The sequence below is a fragment of the Etheostoma spectabile genome, chromosome 3 (genome assembly GCF_008692095.1).
Source record: "Etheostoma spectabile isolate EspeVRDwgs_2016 chromosome 3, UIUC_Espe_1.0, whole genome shotgun sequence".
Classification (NCBI taxonomy): Eukaryota; Metazoa; Chordata; class Actinopteri; order Perciformes; family Percidae; genus Etheostoma; species Etheostoma spectabile.
This window is the reverse complement of record NC_045735.1, coordinates 14,822,549-14,837,009: the sequence shown is the minus strand read 5'-3', so window position 1 is coordinate 14,837,009 and position 14,461 is coordinate 14,822,549. Positions and strand designations below refer to the sequence as shown.

The 14,461-nt window shown below is 42.7% G+C and overlaps 1 protein-coding gene across 1 annotated transcript in view; it reads left to right on the top strand.

Annotated features, from left to right (window-relative positions):
• Positions 1–12,388, top strand: part of LOC116683126 (protocadherin-16-like) — a 113,777-nt gene extending 101,389 nt beyond the window's left edge. Inside the window, 11 exon segments of the mRNA XM_032509823.1 lie at positions 689–928; positions 1,823–1,948; positions 2,311–2,520; positions 2,689–3,555; positions 3,660–3,773; positions 3,860–4,071; positions 4,358–4,509; positions 5,623–5,753; positions 7,263–7,549; positions 9,172–9,313; positions 9,798–12,388. Coding sequence (XP_032365714.1) covers positions 689–928; positions 1,823–1,948; positions 2,311–2,520; positions 2,689–3,555; positions 3,660–3,773; positions 3,860–4,071; positions 4,358–4,509; positions 5,623–5,753; positions 7,263–7,549; positions 9,172–9,313; positions 9,798–12,388 — 5,072 coding nt within the window.
• Positions 12,389–14,461: the final 2,073 nt, after the last annotated feature.

Below are 14,461 nucleotides of genomic sequence, written 5' to 3'. Positions count from 1 at the left end.
ATCACAGAGGATGTCAAACTTGGTGAAAATATTCCAGTCTGTAACTCCTACCACATTAAAGGCTTAGGGTCAAGTTATCTCAGTCCTAGCAAGATATAAAGCTAAAAAAAGAAAGAAAAAAACAAAAGAGACCCAAGTTGCAGCTCATTTTAAAGCATGAAATTGAAATAGAATCAATGCAAGCTCTACCCTCTTAGGGCAGGATAATGAAAAGGCAAGGGTGCCCCTAATTTCTACAGAGCACGGCAGGTCTGGCTGTTGCGTGTCTAGAGTGTGTGTTTACTGCCTCTTTCTCGATGACTGCGGCATTCTCCAATGGAAAATCTCATAAACTGTTGGCCAGACTGTTGGGTTGTTACAGCAGTGGTGGTGGTTAGCACCCAGGTAGGCAAGGCTGTGTGTGTGTAGGAGATTATCTCTCATTTGCCCCTCACATGGCAACTTTTCACACTTTCTTTTTAAATCACTTGACTACACACAACCATAGAAAGTGGAATGTTTTATTGCCTTTGATAGCATGCTTTCATACCGTGGTTGCTGTGTGTAACTGCCTCTGTGAAACAGGCTATAATAAAGTACACCCACACACAGACACACGTGTGTGCGCACGCACACGCACACACACACACACACACAGACACACAGGAAATCTCTACTCACATTTCACCCCTGATTCATCTCTCCGCAGGCTCTCTGTCTATTTTCAAACCTCTGGACCGTGAGGAGCAGGACATCTTTAACCTCACAATAACTGCTGAGGATCATGGGATACCCCAGCACTCGTCCAGCCAGTTGCTGTGTGTCCATGTGATTGATGTTAATGATGAGGTACCCTGGTTTGAGGAGAGCCAGTATGAAGCCCAGCTTTCTGAGAACCAGCCTCCAGGAACTAGTGTGTTGACCGTATCCGCCTCTGATCTGGACCAAGGTGAGACATAACATGAGCACTGATTTGGTAATTTGCCTGTCCAGATAATACTACGTAGGTTAAAACCAGGTGGTTGGAATTTTGATGGTGTCTTGAGATGCCACACCTGTGAGGTGGATGGATTGACGGCAAAGGAGAAGTGCTCAGTAACACAGATTTAGACAGATTTGTGAACAATATTTGAGAGAAATACAGTATGTAGATAGAAAAAAGTCTTAGATCTTTGCATTCAGCCCATGAAAAATGGGAGCCAAAACATATATGTGTAGCATTTATAATTTTGTTTAGTGTGGTTATATTTAACCTAGATGTCAAAACGTTTCAACTAAATTTTGCCGGGTTTTAACCAAGACACGCCATTGTCTTCTTAACTGCAAATAAGCTAAATCAAGCTGTATGTAGGTTTTGTGGATTTGTTTTTAAATGGATATTAGATTGTGCTGCTTCAACAATTAAGAAGAGCATATAAATGCCTGTAATTGTGCTCAGACTTTATTTGTTGAGTATGTGTTCACATTACAGACATTTGCAGTTGTTTTTAATTGAGGACTCAGTGGGGTGGGGGTACAGAAAGAGTGCATTCCCTCAGACATAGTCAGAAGCACATAAAACAGAAGGATTATAAACTTTCTCTCCAAAAGCAATTAGCAAAGTAAACAGGTGAGATTGCCAGACCGCTTTCTGTTAGCACGCAATCTGGCATCCAGATACCTGAGGAAGGGCCAGCACTGCCAGACTTTGATAGCACAACTAATGACAAACAAACACACAAGCCAATATTTCAAATATTTACAGTTCATAGAAAGCTTTCTGGGCTTTGGTGACATGTTGTAGTTTTTGTTTTTTACAATCTATTTTTATATTAAAGCAAACTCACTGTGTGTTTCCCTGTAGGAACCAATGGTCAGGTGACATACGGTGGTATCTCAGAGGAGGCTTTCAGCATCAACTCAGTGACGGGTGTAATAACGACCACTAAGTCGCTGGACAGGGAGCTCCAGGAATACTACACCGTGACAGGTACTGCCCTCTGACTCTCAGATAAAACATGCCTTAAGATGACTGCTTTAAGATTTTTTACTATGACGTGTCTTGAGAAAGGTCCCTGGGACCTCAACATCCAGAAAAGACGCAGAAATGCAGAGGTAAAAAGTGTGTGCGGGATTTTAGATTTTCTTTCTTTTTAAAATTAATCTTTGGGGAACTTAATTCCTTGCACCTAAGAGGACACAAAGCAGTGGCTGTGCATGTTGCTGACTATTCTTCTTGCTTTGAGATATTTAACATTAAGAGTTACTTTTGGAATTTGTCATGTGGCATTCACCATCTCTTTAAAATCCCCATTAATGCTGCATGCATTTTCCCTATGTTATTTTTCACAGTTTATGCAAAAGATGAAGGCCTTCCCCCCAACTATGCCAAAGCCACAGTGAGGATCAGAGTGCTTGATGAGAATGACAACGCTCCTTTCTTTGGGCGTCTCTACTACAGCATCGAGGTGCCTGAAAACCTGGAGGCATTGCCTCTGTTTACCCTGAGAGCCACGGACCAGGATGCAGGAGATAGTGGGGAGATAAACTACAGAATTACAGGTGATTTTTTTCAAGATTTTCTTAAGAGGTTAAAACCATTTTGTTTAATTTAAAAAAAAATTGCATTGAAGAAATAAAAAGAAAATACATAACAGGCTTCTACAAAAACCACAACCAAAGACGTACTTTGTACATAAATACAACCATTTGCCATTGCTCTACTTGCAGCGGGAGATCAATTGGGAGACTTCCGCTTGGACAGACAGTCAGGTGTCCTGTCCACTTCAAGGCCGTTGGATCGGGAGAAGAGGGCTGCCTACACGCTAACAGTCACAGCTCAGGACCAGGGCCACCCTGCCCTCAGCAGCACTGCTACCGTTGAGGTGACCGTTATGGACATCAATGATCAAAGCCCCCAGTTTCAGAGTAGCAGCTACACTGCAGACATCTCCGAAGATGTCCCCATTGGCTCTTTGGTCCTGGAGGTGAAAGCCATTGACCTGGACCAGGGCCTTAACAGCCAGGTGATGTACTTTCTGAGGAGCGGCTCCAAAAGCATGTTCATCATAGACGAGAACACCGGCCGAATCATCACAGCAGCACCCGTAGACCGAGAGAGAACCGCCTCTTACACCTTTGAGGTGTGTGCCACTGACTCCTCCCCTGCAAACCCACGTAACTCCACTGCTCAGGTGACTGTCTATATTCAGGATGTGAACGACAATGCACCCTTCTTCATTCAGGACCCACTTATTGTGAACATCTCTGCCAGCAGCGTGTCCAGCCGCCGAGTGCTGGCCACCATGAGAGCAGAGGACAAGGACTTTGGGGCTAATGGCTCTGTGTTTTACCGGTTTGCCAACCCTGTGAGGGGCTTTGCCATCAACTCGCTGACAGGAGATATCCAGGCAACAGAGAAGCTGCAGACTCTGACCCAAAGCCAGAGGACTTTGATAGTTCAGGCCATGGACCAGGGCAACCCGGCTCAATCTTCCCTGGGGGTTGTTATTATTTATATCCGGGAACAAAGCTACAAGGGGATTCGCTTCTCTCGCACGGCTCGGGATGTCAGTCTGCAGGAGAATGCTGCTAAAGGTTTGGATAGTTGTTAGAAATATTTTTACTTGAACATTTTTGAATGGATAGAGGAAATAATAAAAAGTGAAATGTTTTAACAAAGTGTTTGTTTTACTATATAGGCACTGTAGTAACTCAGACTCAGGCCCAGTACCCCGATGGCTCTCAAACTGGTATCAGCTACAGTATTTTCAGTGGAAACAAAATGCAATCTTTTGGAATAAACACCATTTCTGGTTAGTACAAAGATGGCAGCAAGCACAATAAAACACTGTTTTTCCTAATCAACAGTGTTACTCACTGTTATTTTTTTATGAATTAGGTGAAATATGGGTCCAGAATTCTGAAGAACTAGACTTTGAGGAGACCCCTAAACTCCGCCTTGTGGTGAAGGCTGAGACGGCATCCTCCAGCTCCTACATGGCTGTCAACTTAAACCTGCAGGACGTCAATGACAACCTGCCACGCTTCCAACTCCAGAACTATGTAGCCTACATTAGAGAGGCACAGGGCTACAATTTCCCTATTATTCAGGTGCATTAGCCGGTTCCTCACACATTCATGGTTGGCTGTTTGAAAGTGTGAAGTTGTAGATGAAGAAAAAAAGAACTTTTCCAAAACAAGCAGTGTAGAGAAACTGCTCTGTGTTCCAAATGTCCCAATTGAATTGCCTATAGAATCATTTGTGCCATGAAGACAGCTACCAATATCTTTTTTTATTAACTCTAGTCTTCCAAGTCCAAAATTGTTTAATAGTTCATTACGCTGAAACTAATATTTCTATATTTTAGTTTTCAAAATGGGCTGTTCATTTCCTTAGGTTGCTGCAGATGACCTGGACCAGGGCCAAAATGGTCAGGTGACCTACTCTATCAGGTCGTCATCCATGAGTGGTTTGTTTAAGATTGACCCATTGACCGGCAGCATCACCACTGCAGCTATAATGGACAGAGAGATCTGGACAAATACCAAGTGAGTTTTGCTCTTTTTCCTCTTTGTCTGTTATCACATCCTGCCAAGTGGCTCAGCTCAGCTCATGTATTCCCTTTACATGTGCATATGTCATGTTTGTTACTCTGATAATGCCCATTCCTTTTCAAATAACTTTATAATAATTTGTTTAATGGCAAAGCTTAATTGCAATTTTTATAAAACAAATATATAGGCACCCAATAGCTCAGTGGTTGAGTGGTCCATGTACAGAGGCTTGTCCTCGACGCAGCTGACCGGGTTGAATCCGGCCTGTGGCCCTTTGCTGCATGTCTATCGTCTCCTCTCTCCCCCTTTAACACATCTCTGTCGTCTCTATCAAAAAGGGAACCCCCCCCCAAAAAATAGCTTAAAAAACAAACAAAAAAAAACAAAAAAACAATATAAACATTTGTATATCAGTATATCACTTTACATAACTGCAGTTTATGTTTTGGCAGATCAGGGGTTGCTGCATAGACTGTATAAGTGTAGCCAAAACATCTTGATCGCCCCCTGGTGGTTGGCCGCAGTCTAGGTCATAAACCCAGCCCCCTCCATGTTAGCGGCTGTGACATAGACCAAACTAAAAAACACTTACTTGTGGTGTTTGTTTTTTATTATATGATGCTTTAAAAATGGGGTGTAACAGGGTGATTGAAAACTGGGATTGACTCACGATTGGTCGAGCGTGTTTATAGGCGGGACTTAAATACTGTGGCTCCAGTGCCTGATCGCTACTGGCTCCAAAATTACAAGATGGCAGCACCAGTACCCGCGATTTTTTGGTTTGACTTTTACAATGGGAGGAAGGAAGACACATTGTCTGTCTTCAAATGCAGTCTCAGGATCTGATCAGGAAATGGTTATAGAAAGAGTAGAGAAAAATTGATTTGAAAATCACATTTTTTATTATTTATAATTTGACTTTCAATCACTTTGTGAATATTGAAAATAACTACTGATGCATTCCAGATTTGTAATGTTAAAAATACTGGAACAAAACCAATATATTGTAATGTTCATTTTGAAGTCTGATCTTAGTGGGCAGAAACAACAACCGGGTTCTTTATAAAAGGTAAAAGTTCAGACACTGACATTCTTTATGTGCACCAGGCTTGTTGTTACGGCAACAGACCGTGGAACCCCGCGGCTGGCTGGCTCTGCCACCCTCACTGTGATCATCATTGACCTCAATGACAACAGTCCCATGATTCCTCTGCATCGGGAGATCCGAGTGCCGGAGGGTAAGTAAGCTTCACAGTTGAAGTTAGTCCCCTGATCTTATCCTAAAGCCTTACATCACACTGCCTAGCAAGCTCGCTCCGTGGGGTTCAGGGAGAAATGTCTGACCCTTTTCTAAACAAGCTAATTGCAGAGTTCTTCTGTTCATTTCCTGTCTATTAGATCAAGGTTTTTCAGAACAGGATATTTCCTAATAAAGTAAACTTTAAACTAGGGTGACTAGGGGCACTTTTGCCGAGTACAAGTATTATACGAGTAATATGAGACAATATCCGTGCTCGGGTTGGATACAACTCCTCAACTGGCCGCGCAGCGTTCTGTGATAGTCACAGCGCCCCCCCCCCCCCCCCCGCCTAAACCTGCTCGGCTCTATCACACACACACAGAACATGGAGAAATGCGCTCCCTCTGCCTCTCTCTCCCTCTCTCTCTCTCTCTCTCTCTTCAGCCTCTCTCCTCTCTCTCTCTCTCTCTCTCCTCTCTCTCCTCTCTCTCTCTCCTCTCTCTCTCTCTCTCTCTTGCTCTCCTCTCTCTCTCCTTCTTGATTTCTGGTGAACGTGGGTTTTAGTCCTTAATTACCATGATTCTGGTGAACGTGGGGTTTGTAGTCCTTACATAGTAACCAGTAGATTTCTGGTGAATGTGGGGTTTGTAGTCCTTACATAGTAACCAGTAGATTTCTGGTGAACGTGGGTTTGTAGTCCTTACATAGTAACCAGTAGATTTCTGGTGAACGTGGGGTTTGTAGTCCTTACATAGTAACCAGTAGATTTCCGGTGAACGTGGGTTTCAAACGTGCTGCTTGGTTTAAATGCACTCCCGTTGCGTCTCTGCCATCGGAGATTTTTTTTTTTTTACTGTCAGCTGCCCCCCGCCCACACACCACACACACACACACACACACACACACACACACAACACACACACACACACACACACACACACACATACATATACCTGGTGTGGAAATAAAAAAAATAAAAAAGAACCAAAAATAAAAAAAATCACACTGATCATAAAAAAATTTAAAGTTAAAAAAAGAAAGTTACATTGAGTATGAAAACTCTTGTTCATTACATTTTACTTCATAATTGCAACCGCATGTGTTGTGTTCATTGTTGCAAAACGTTCTGTATATAGTTTGTTTGTTACCATGACAACACCATTAATCTGAAGCTCGATGCTGTCATGTAAATAGTTTTCAAATCAGCAATAAATATAACAATTTTTGATCAACTCATATCAATTGCATGCTATAATAACATACCGGTTAAAGCCCGCACATTTCAAGAGAACCCGACCCACTTCCGGGTTAAATCTGACCACTTCCGGTTTAGGCCCCGCCCAGTCCGAGTACGGATACGGATACAGATAATACCTTTGTTAAACAGATACAGATACAGATAATACTGTACTCGCTCATCCCTACTTAAAACACAACTGTCTGTGCTTCATTTCAGCTGCAACCTAAATTTCTTCTTTTCCTGCCTCCTCACCTTATTATCATCCAGATACTCTGATTGGCACAGTTATCACCCAAGTAACAGGAAATGACGTTGACTCAGGGCCAGCCCTCTCCTACACACTCCATCTGGATGCAAAGAGCCAAGGCGTGTTTGGGATTCACCGGTATGGAGGAGGGGTGTCGCTAACCGGCCTTCTGGACTATGAGGAAAGGACATGGTACACTCTGACCGTCCGCTCCTCCGACTCGAAACATCAGAGCGAGGCCAATATCACTGTGCTGGTGGATGATGTGAACGATAATGCCCCCACCTTTACACAGGACCTGTATCAGGTGCAGCTACCTTCACACACCTGTCTTCACACCTGCAAATACCACCACCTTTTTAATTGTTAACATCAGTCGTGAAATGTAACTAAGTACATACACTTACATTACTTAATTACTGTACCTAAGTACAAATTAATAGGTACTTTACTTTAGTCATTTCTTTGTATGCCATTTTCTACTTTTACTCCACTACATTTCAGAGAGAAATATTCTACTTTTTACTCCACTACATTCATCTGACAGCTTTAGTTACTTTACAAATAAAGATTTTTGCACACAAAACACATGTAGTTTATAAATAGGTTTTATTATAAATGAAACTGGCCAACAATATAACAGCCTACAAGGCCAGCTGAAATGACTAGACCATTAAACACACAATTGTTTGGATTGTTTAAAAAATGTGAGGATTCTTCTTTTAATACATTGAGTACATTGTCCTCATGATACTTACACACTTCTACTTAAAGGACCCATGGCATGAAAATATCACATCATGAGGTTCATTAATATACGTCCCCCCAGCCTGCCTATGGACCCCCAGTGGCTAGAAATGGTGATAGGTGTAAACAGAGCCTTGGGTGTCCTGCTCTGACTTTGAGAAAACGAAAGCTCAGATGGGCCGATCTGGAATCTTGCTCCTTGTGAGGTCACAAGACTGCACCCACAGCCTCCACCTTGACCCCCCATCTCTCCTCCTCAAAAGCTACAGACTCCGAAATGACACGTCCTAAGGAAAGCTCATTGTGGGACTGGCTCTAGTGGCTGGAATTCTTCACCAAGGCTGAATTTTGGGAAGGATACTTCAAATACCGTATTAGGGGACCACTAAGGTCTATATAAAAGAGACTTCAGATACAGTATTAGGGGACCACTAAGTCCAATATAAAGAGACTTTAGATACAGTATTAGGGGACCACTAAGGCCTATATAAAGAGATGTCAGATCCAGTATTAGAGGACCAATAAGTTCTATATAAAGAGACTTCAGATACAGTATTAGGGACCACTAAGGTCTATATAAAAGAGACTTCAGATACAGTATTAGGGACCACTAAGGTCTATATAAAAGAGACTTCAGATACAGTATTAGGGGACCACTAAGGTCTATATAAAAGAGATTACTTTGACACAGGTATATAAGACCAGTATTAGGGACCACTAAGGTCTATATAAAGAGACTTCAGATACAGTATTAGGGACCACTAAGTCTATATAAAAGAGACTTCAGATACAGCATTAGGGAACCACTAAGTTTCTAAAAGAGACTTCAGATACAGTATTAGGGGACCACTAGGCTCTATAAAAGAGATGTCAGATCCAGTATTAGGGGACCACTAAGGTCTATATAAAAGAGACTTCAGATCCAGTATTAGGGGACCACTAAGGTCTATATAAAAGAGACTTCAGATACAGCATTAGGGAACCACTAAAGTCTATATAAAAGCATCATTAAGTAACAATTTCAATGCAGGGCTTTTACTTGTAACAGAACCATTTTGCCTTGATTTTGCCTTAAGTAAAGGATCGGAATACTTCCTCCAACACTGGTATTAGCATGTTAGTTAAATTGTTGAAATATCTGTAACAAATATATAACTTTATTTGTATTATGTTTCTCATTAGGTGACTGTGTCAGAGCACCTCCCAGCAGGCAGTGCGGTCATTACAATAACAGCCACTGACCGTGACTCCGGGGACAACGGGAAGATTACCTACAGAGTAATGTCATCAACAAGGGGCGTCTTCTACATTGACCCAAGCAACGGTAAGGTTTCTGTGTGCACATGTATGGTTGTTTATAACTATTTTCTAACTAAAGCTCCCTTTAATGACCCTTCATAAAAATCCTATCCCCTAAGGCTCTTCTTAGATGCACATTTGGGGGGTTGGACACATTTGCAAAAGGCATTGCAAAATATTTAATCATTTTGTTCATTAAAAGTCACTGAAAGCCACATTTAATATTATTTTCCTCAGATGTTTTGCTTGAGATAGCATCTAAAAATAAAGAGGACTCTTTTTGCCTCAAGCGGTTCTGTCTCCCATTCTCAGATGCAATTTTGCCTCAAATAATGTTCCCTTCAAACCTGCCACAGTGTTTAAGAAAATGCAATTGAATTATTCATCTGAAACCATTGTTATTTCTTAAGAAGCAAAACATGCTGTGTAATGAACGACGTTCATATTAAACAATGAGCTCTGGATAGCAGATTAAAACAATGTTTCTCTTTTTCTTTTTAATCTTACAGGTACTCTGTTTGTCAACCAAAAAACCGAGTTTGATTTTAAGAATCCCTCCATCCTGGTGGTTATTGAGGTGCGGGACCAGGGAACTCCATATCTTTCGTCCGTTGCCACTGTCCAGGTCCAAGTGTCCGATGTCAACGATAACGCCCCCATCTTTCACCAGTCCGAGTACAGAGCCACTGTGAGTGAAGACGGGCTTCCTGGATCAACTGTACTGACCCTAGAAGCTGTGGACGAAGACCTGGCCCGGGACAACTGTGGTTTTGATTTTGCCATCGCCAGTGGCAACTCCGGTAATACCTTCCAGATTGAGAGCAGCGTCCGCTTCTTGGAGGGGCAGGGCTTCCAGACGGTTGGCAGCCTCATCCTTGTGGAGGAGCTGGACTTTGAAGTAGTGCCAAGTTATAACCTGACTGTTGTTGTATCGGATCGTGGAATCCCCCAGCGTAGCTCCACCGTGCCCATCCTCATCAGTGTTACAGACGCCAATGACAACCCTCCAGCTTTCAGCCGAGCAGACTACAGTGCAGTGCTGAGTGAGGGTGCAGTAGCGGGGACAGAGATCTTGCATCTTTCTGCCACAGATCCAGACTCTGCTCCCAACGGAGACGTGCAATACTCCATAAGCTCAGGGGATGAGACAGACCTTTTCCAAGTAGACAAGTGGACCGGAGCATTGAGGCTGCGCAGAGCTCTGGACAACGAGAGACAGTGGTCCCAAATTATTGTTGTCCAGGCTGCTGACGGTCAGGGCCATTATGCTTTGGCCCCAGTCAGTATCGAGGTGAAGGACATCAACGATAACCGTCCCTTCTTTCCCCTCAAAATAATAACTGCGAGCATCAGGGAAAACCAACCCCAGAATGCCTTGGTCACCATACTGCATGCTATCGATCATGACAGAGGTGTTTTTGGGCAGTTGAGGTACTACATTCTAGACAACTCTAAAGAGGGAAGGGAGGCCTTTCTCATAAACCACACTTCAGGAGAAGTACGGATTCGCTCTGCTTTTGACTTTGAGAAGGTAAACGCCTTCCATTTTGTGGCTGTTGCCGTGGATGCTGGCAACTATTCTGCTACAGTAACAGTGCAGGTTTACGTAACAGGGGAGGATGAATATGATCCTGTTTTCACCTCCTCTGAGTTCTCATTTGAAGTGCCTGAGGGAGCAATAGAAGGTCAGATTATTGGCAAAGTGCAAGCCAGGGATGAGGATGGAGGTGTGGACGGCATTGTCCTCTACTCTCTAGCAAACAGCTCGCCTTATTTTGAAGTCAATAAATCCACAGGAGCAATTTCCTTAAAGATGGACAGCTACTGTACACATGCATCTCGCTCTAAAAGAGAGGTGCGTGTGATAACACTGGATGTGATGGCTCACAGCCCTCTGGAGATGTCCCGCAAAGCAGCGGCCAAAGTTAGCGTAGACGTGACCCATACATCTTTTGGTCTCACCGCTGACGTGAATATGCTGCTCGTCAGTGTCATTGCAGTGTCCCTTGGGACCATAGTCATACTTGTACTACTTGCTGTGGTGCTCTTTTTTGTTAAATTAAGACGTCAGAGGAAGGTGCAAAAAGCGCACGGCCGAACGCCAGTGTCAGGCACCATGCTGCACAAGTTTGAGGAGACAAAGATAGTGGAAAATGAAATGATTTACCACCAGGCCCTCCCTGGATACACGTCGGATCAGAGCAGCAGCAGTGGGGGTCAATACCCTCGTGGAGGATCCCTGGATCCCTCCCATTCCAGTGGGCGTGGCTCTGCAGAGGCAGAGGCAGCTGAGGATGACGAAATCAGAATGATCAATGAATACCCTAGGGTGTCGAGTATCTCCTCGTCGATGCAGGAGCACATCTCTGCCCGAGGCCCGGACTCTGGGATCCAGCAGGATGCAGATCAGCTATCAGACGTGTCCTGCGAGCCTTCCATAGATTGGTTCAAAGGGAAGAAGCTGGGAAGTCTGAATGGTACTTTATTAGCTGGCCAGGTGCCAGTATACAGGGATGAGGGAGGTGGGTATGTGGGTGTGGGACGGGGAATGAGCATCTCCCACCCTAAAGATTATACTTTCCCAGAGGATGGAAAGCCTTCTGTGGATGGCTCCCTGACAGCCATCGTAGCCAGTGATGAAGAGCTAAGGGGCAGCTATAACTGGGACTACCTGCTAAACTGGTGTCCCCAGTTCCAACCTTTAGCAAATGTTTTTACTGAAATAGCACGTTTAAAAGATGAAACGGCTCCTCCTCATCCTCGCAGGTCATTTCACCACAAAGTAAAGGCAGAGTCCAGAATCGACCCTCCACCTCTCATTACCTCTGTGGCCCACCCTGGGGCCAAAACTGTACCTCCGAAGCCCGCTATTGGGAGGACCTTCCCCCACTTGGCGTCTTTACGAAGATCTCCCATCAGCGCAGAGGGATCCATCTCCTCAGCCGCCATGTCTCCGAGTTTCTCCCCCTCGCTCTCACCGCTGGCTGCACGCTCTCCTGCAATTACACCCTTCAGTGTATCCCAGGGCCCCTCTGCATCAATGATCAGCACAACTGAACACAATTTAGAACACAGCGAGGAGGCAGAGCTGCGCATTTAAAACTCTACCGACACGTATTCGATGGTGAATTCAATTGAGTGAGTCATTTCTGTCCAAGACTTGTTCTACTGTATGACCACCGCGGCTGCAATATGAAATGAATCAATGCTATTCTCGAGAGTATGCAAGGTTACACTAAGAAGTCTGAACAGCTGAAGCTGTGGTGCTTACTGAAGACTACATGACTAACAGGCCAAAATGGACTATGCCTTTTTGTGTGTTTGTGTGAAAGGAACTCCTCATTCCTCTGTTGATCAGTGTTAATTTGCACACGCAAATGGAGATTCATACATGATGTCAATATTTAGTACAAAAGCATTGTCTATATTTTTATATACATGTGGTTTCTGACAAGAAATGGCATTAAAGTGTCAAGAGGTTTGCTCAAACCTCAGAATATATTTCTATATTTGTAGTTTGTACTGTATACTTGTTTGTATTGTAAGTTGGTTTGACCTTGTAATTCCTAACCTTGTGGTTTTCAATGAAGCTCTTCATCATAACTTTATGAATTGGGATTTTTGTAAAAGACTATTGTAAACATTTAGAGGAAGAGACGTCCTTTCTTGCACAAACAAAACATCAGCCAGAATAGACTGTTGTGTGATCAGATTTTCTTTGGATCCAATGTTTGATCTCACATCAAAAGGTAATCATGAATGCAAAATGCTGACAAGTTGTCTTAGTCCTCAACACACGTCCCTTCCTTTTTTGCCAAAACAATGGAACTTGACATCCAATGATCCTTTCCTTCAGGTGCCCTGGCTTTAATTTCTCACTGCAAACCTTACTGCTTTCATTTTATTGTGAAAATAATTCACGTGAGGAAGAACTTTGAGCAGCTACGTGGTAAAACATTTTGGCTCTACCAGCATCCTTATCGTTCCAGAGAATGTAAGCATGTGTCAGTCATTTGTCCACTCCTAATGCTCCTCAGTGAAATAATAAAGAAATGTCACTTAAGCTCTGAATCACTGCCATCCTGACACTGAAATTAGCAGCAGTTTTTTTTTCCTTTTTGTCCTGAATTTTTTGTATATACAGCATTTACTAAAAAACTAAAATGAATGTTATTTTGGACCACATTTGTCCCCTCTTTTCCAATAGCACTATACAGAATACAGTATGGATTTAAAGTAATACTAACAAATGTTACATACTGTATGACGGAGGAATGACAAAAGGTATTTTTATAAATGTTCAAACACCAGCAGAGAATGTTTTAATGAAAAGAAATCCATTTCATGTACATGTTCAGCCATAATTCACATAATGCTTTTACACAGGTGCCTATGGTGTTAATACATTTGTGATCATAATTGAGCTTTTGGCAGACTTTACTAAATTAAATAATGTGTGAACTTGCATTAATAACTACATAGAGCCTTGCTGTGGCCTAAATGTTAATTCCTCTTGCCCTCAAATGATTATAAAAGTATTTTGTATGCTTAATTCCCATTTCTAGACCATTGCTACCTTAATTACCTTAAGCAACACTAACATTCTGCGATAATTCTTTTAATTTATTATATATGTAGACTTCGGAAGTTGAGAGGCTAAGTAAATTATTTAAGGATGCTATTTTTTGACTTGGGCCAAATATACAGTACAAGAACACTACCTATTTGATAGAAGGTACCTTGTTGTTTGTTTTGTTTCATATTGAACAGAGTTACCTGCCACTTACGTTTCATATTTGTTCAAATTTTGCGTGTTATGGTGCCATAGAAGAGAAGTTCCTCACTAGCTCGTCCAGAGAAATGTTTTGAGCAAAAAGTGCCTGATTAAAGTACTCATGTGAACATTGTCGTCTCTGTCATTTCTTTCTCAGCTCAAAATAGAATGTAAACAGAATGTATGGAAATGGACCATATGATGATAGTTGTTATGTGCAATTAATCCATAGATAAATTCAGGATAACAAATGAAAGATCCCAAAGATAACCAATGCCTCACATTCAATTTGTCCAACAAGCAGGCGTGACGTGACATCTGTTAAAGCACAAGGCCTGACCAATGTTCTACCCTGAGGTTTTAGAAGTTGGGCCCCTCTGATCACTGATGTTTTGTTGA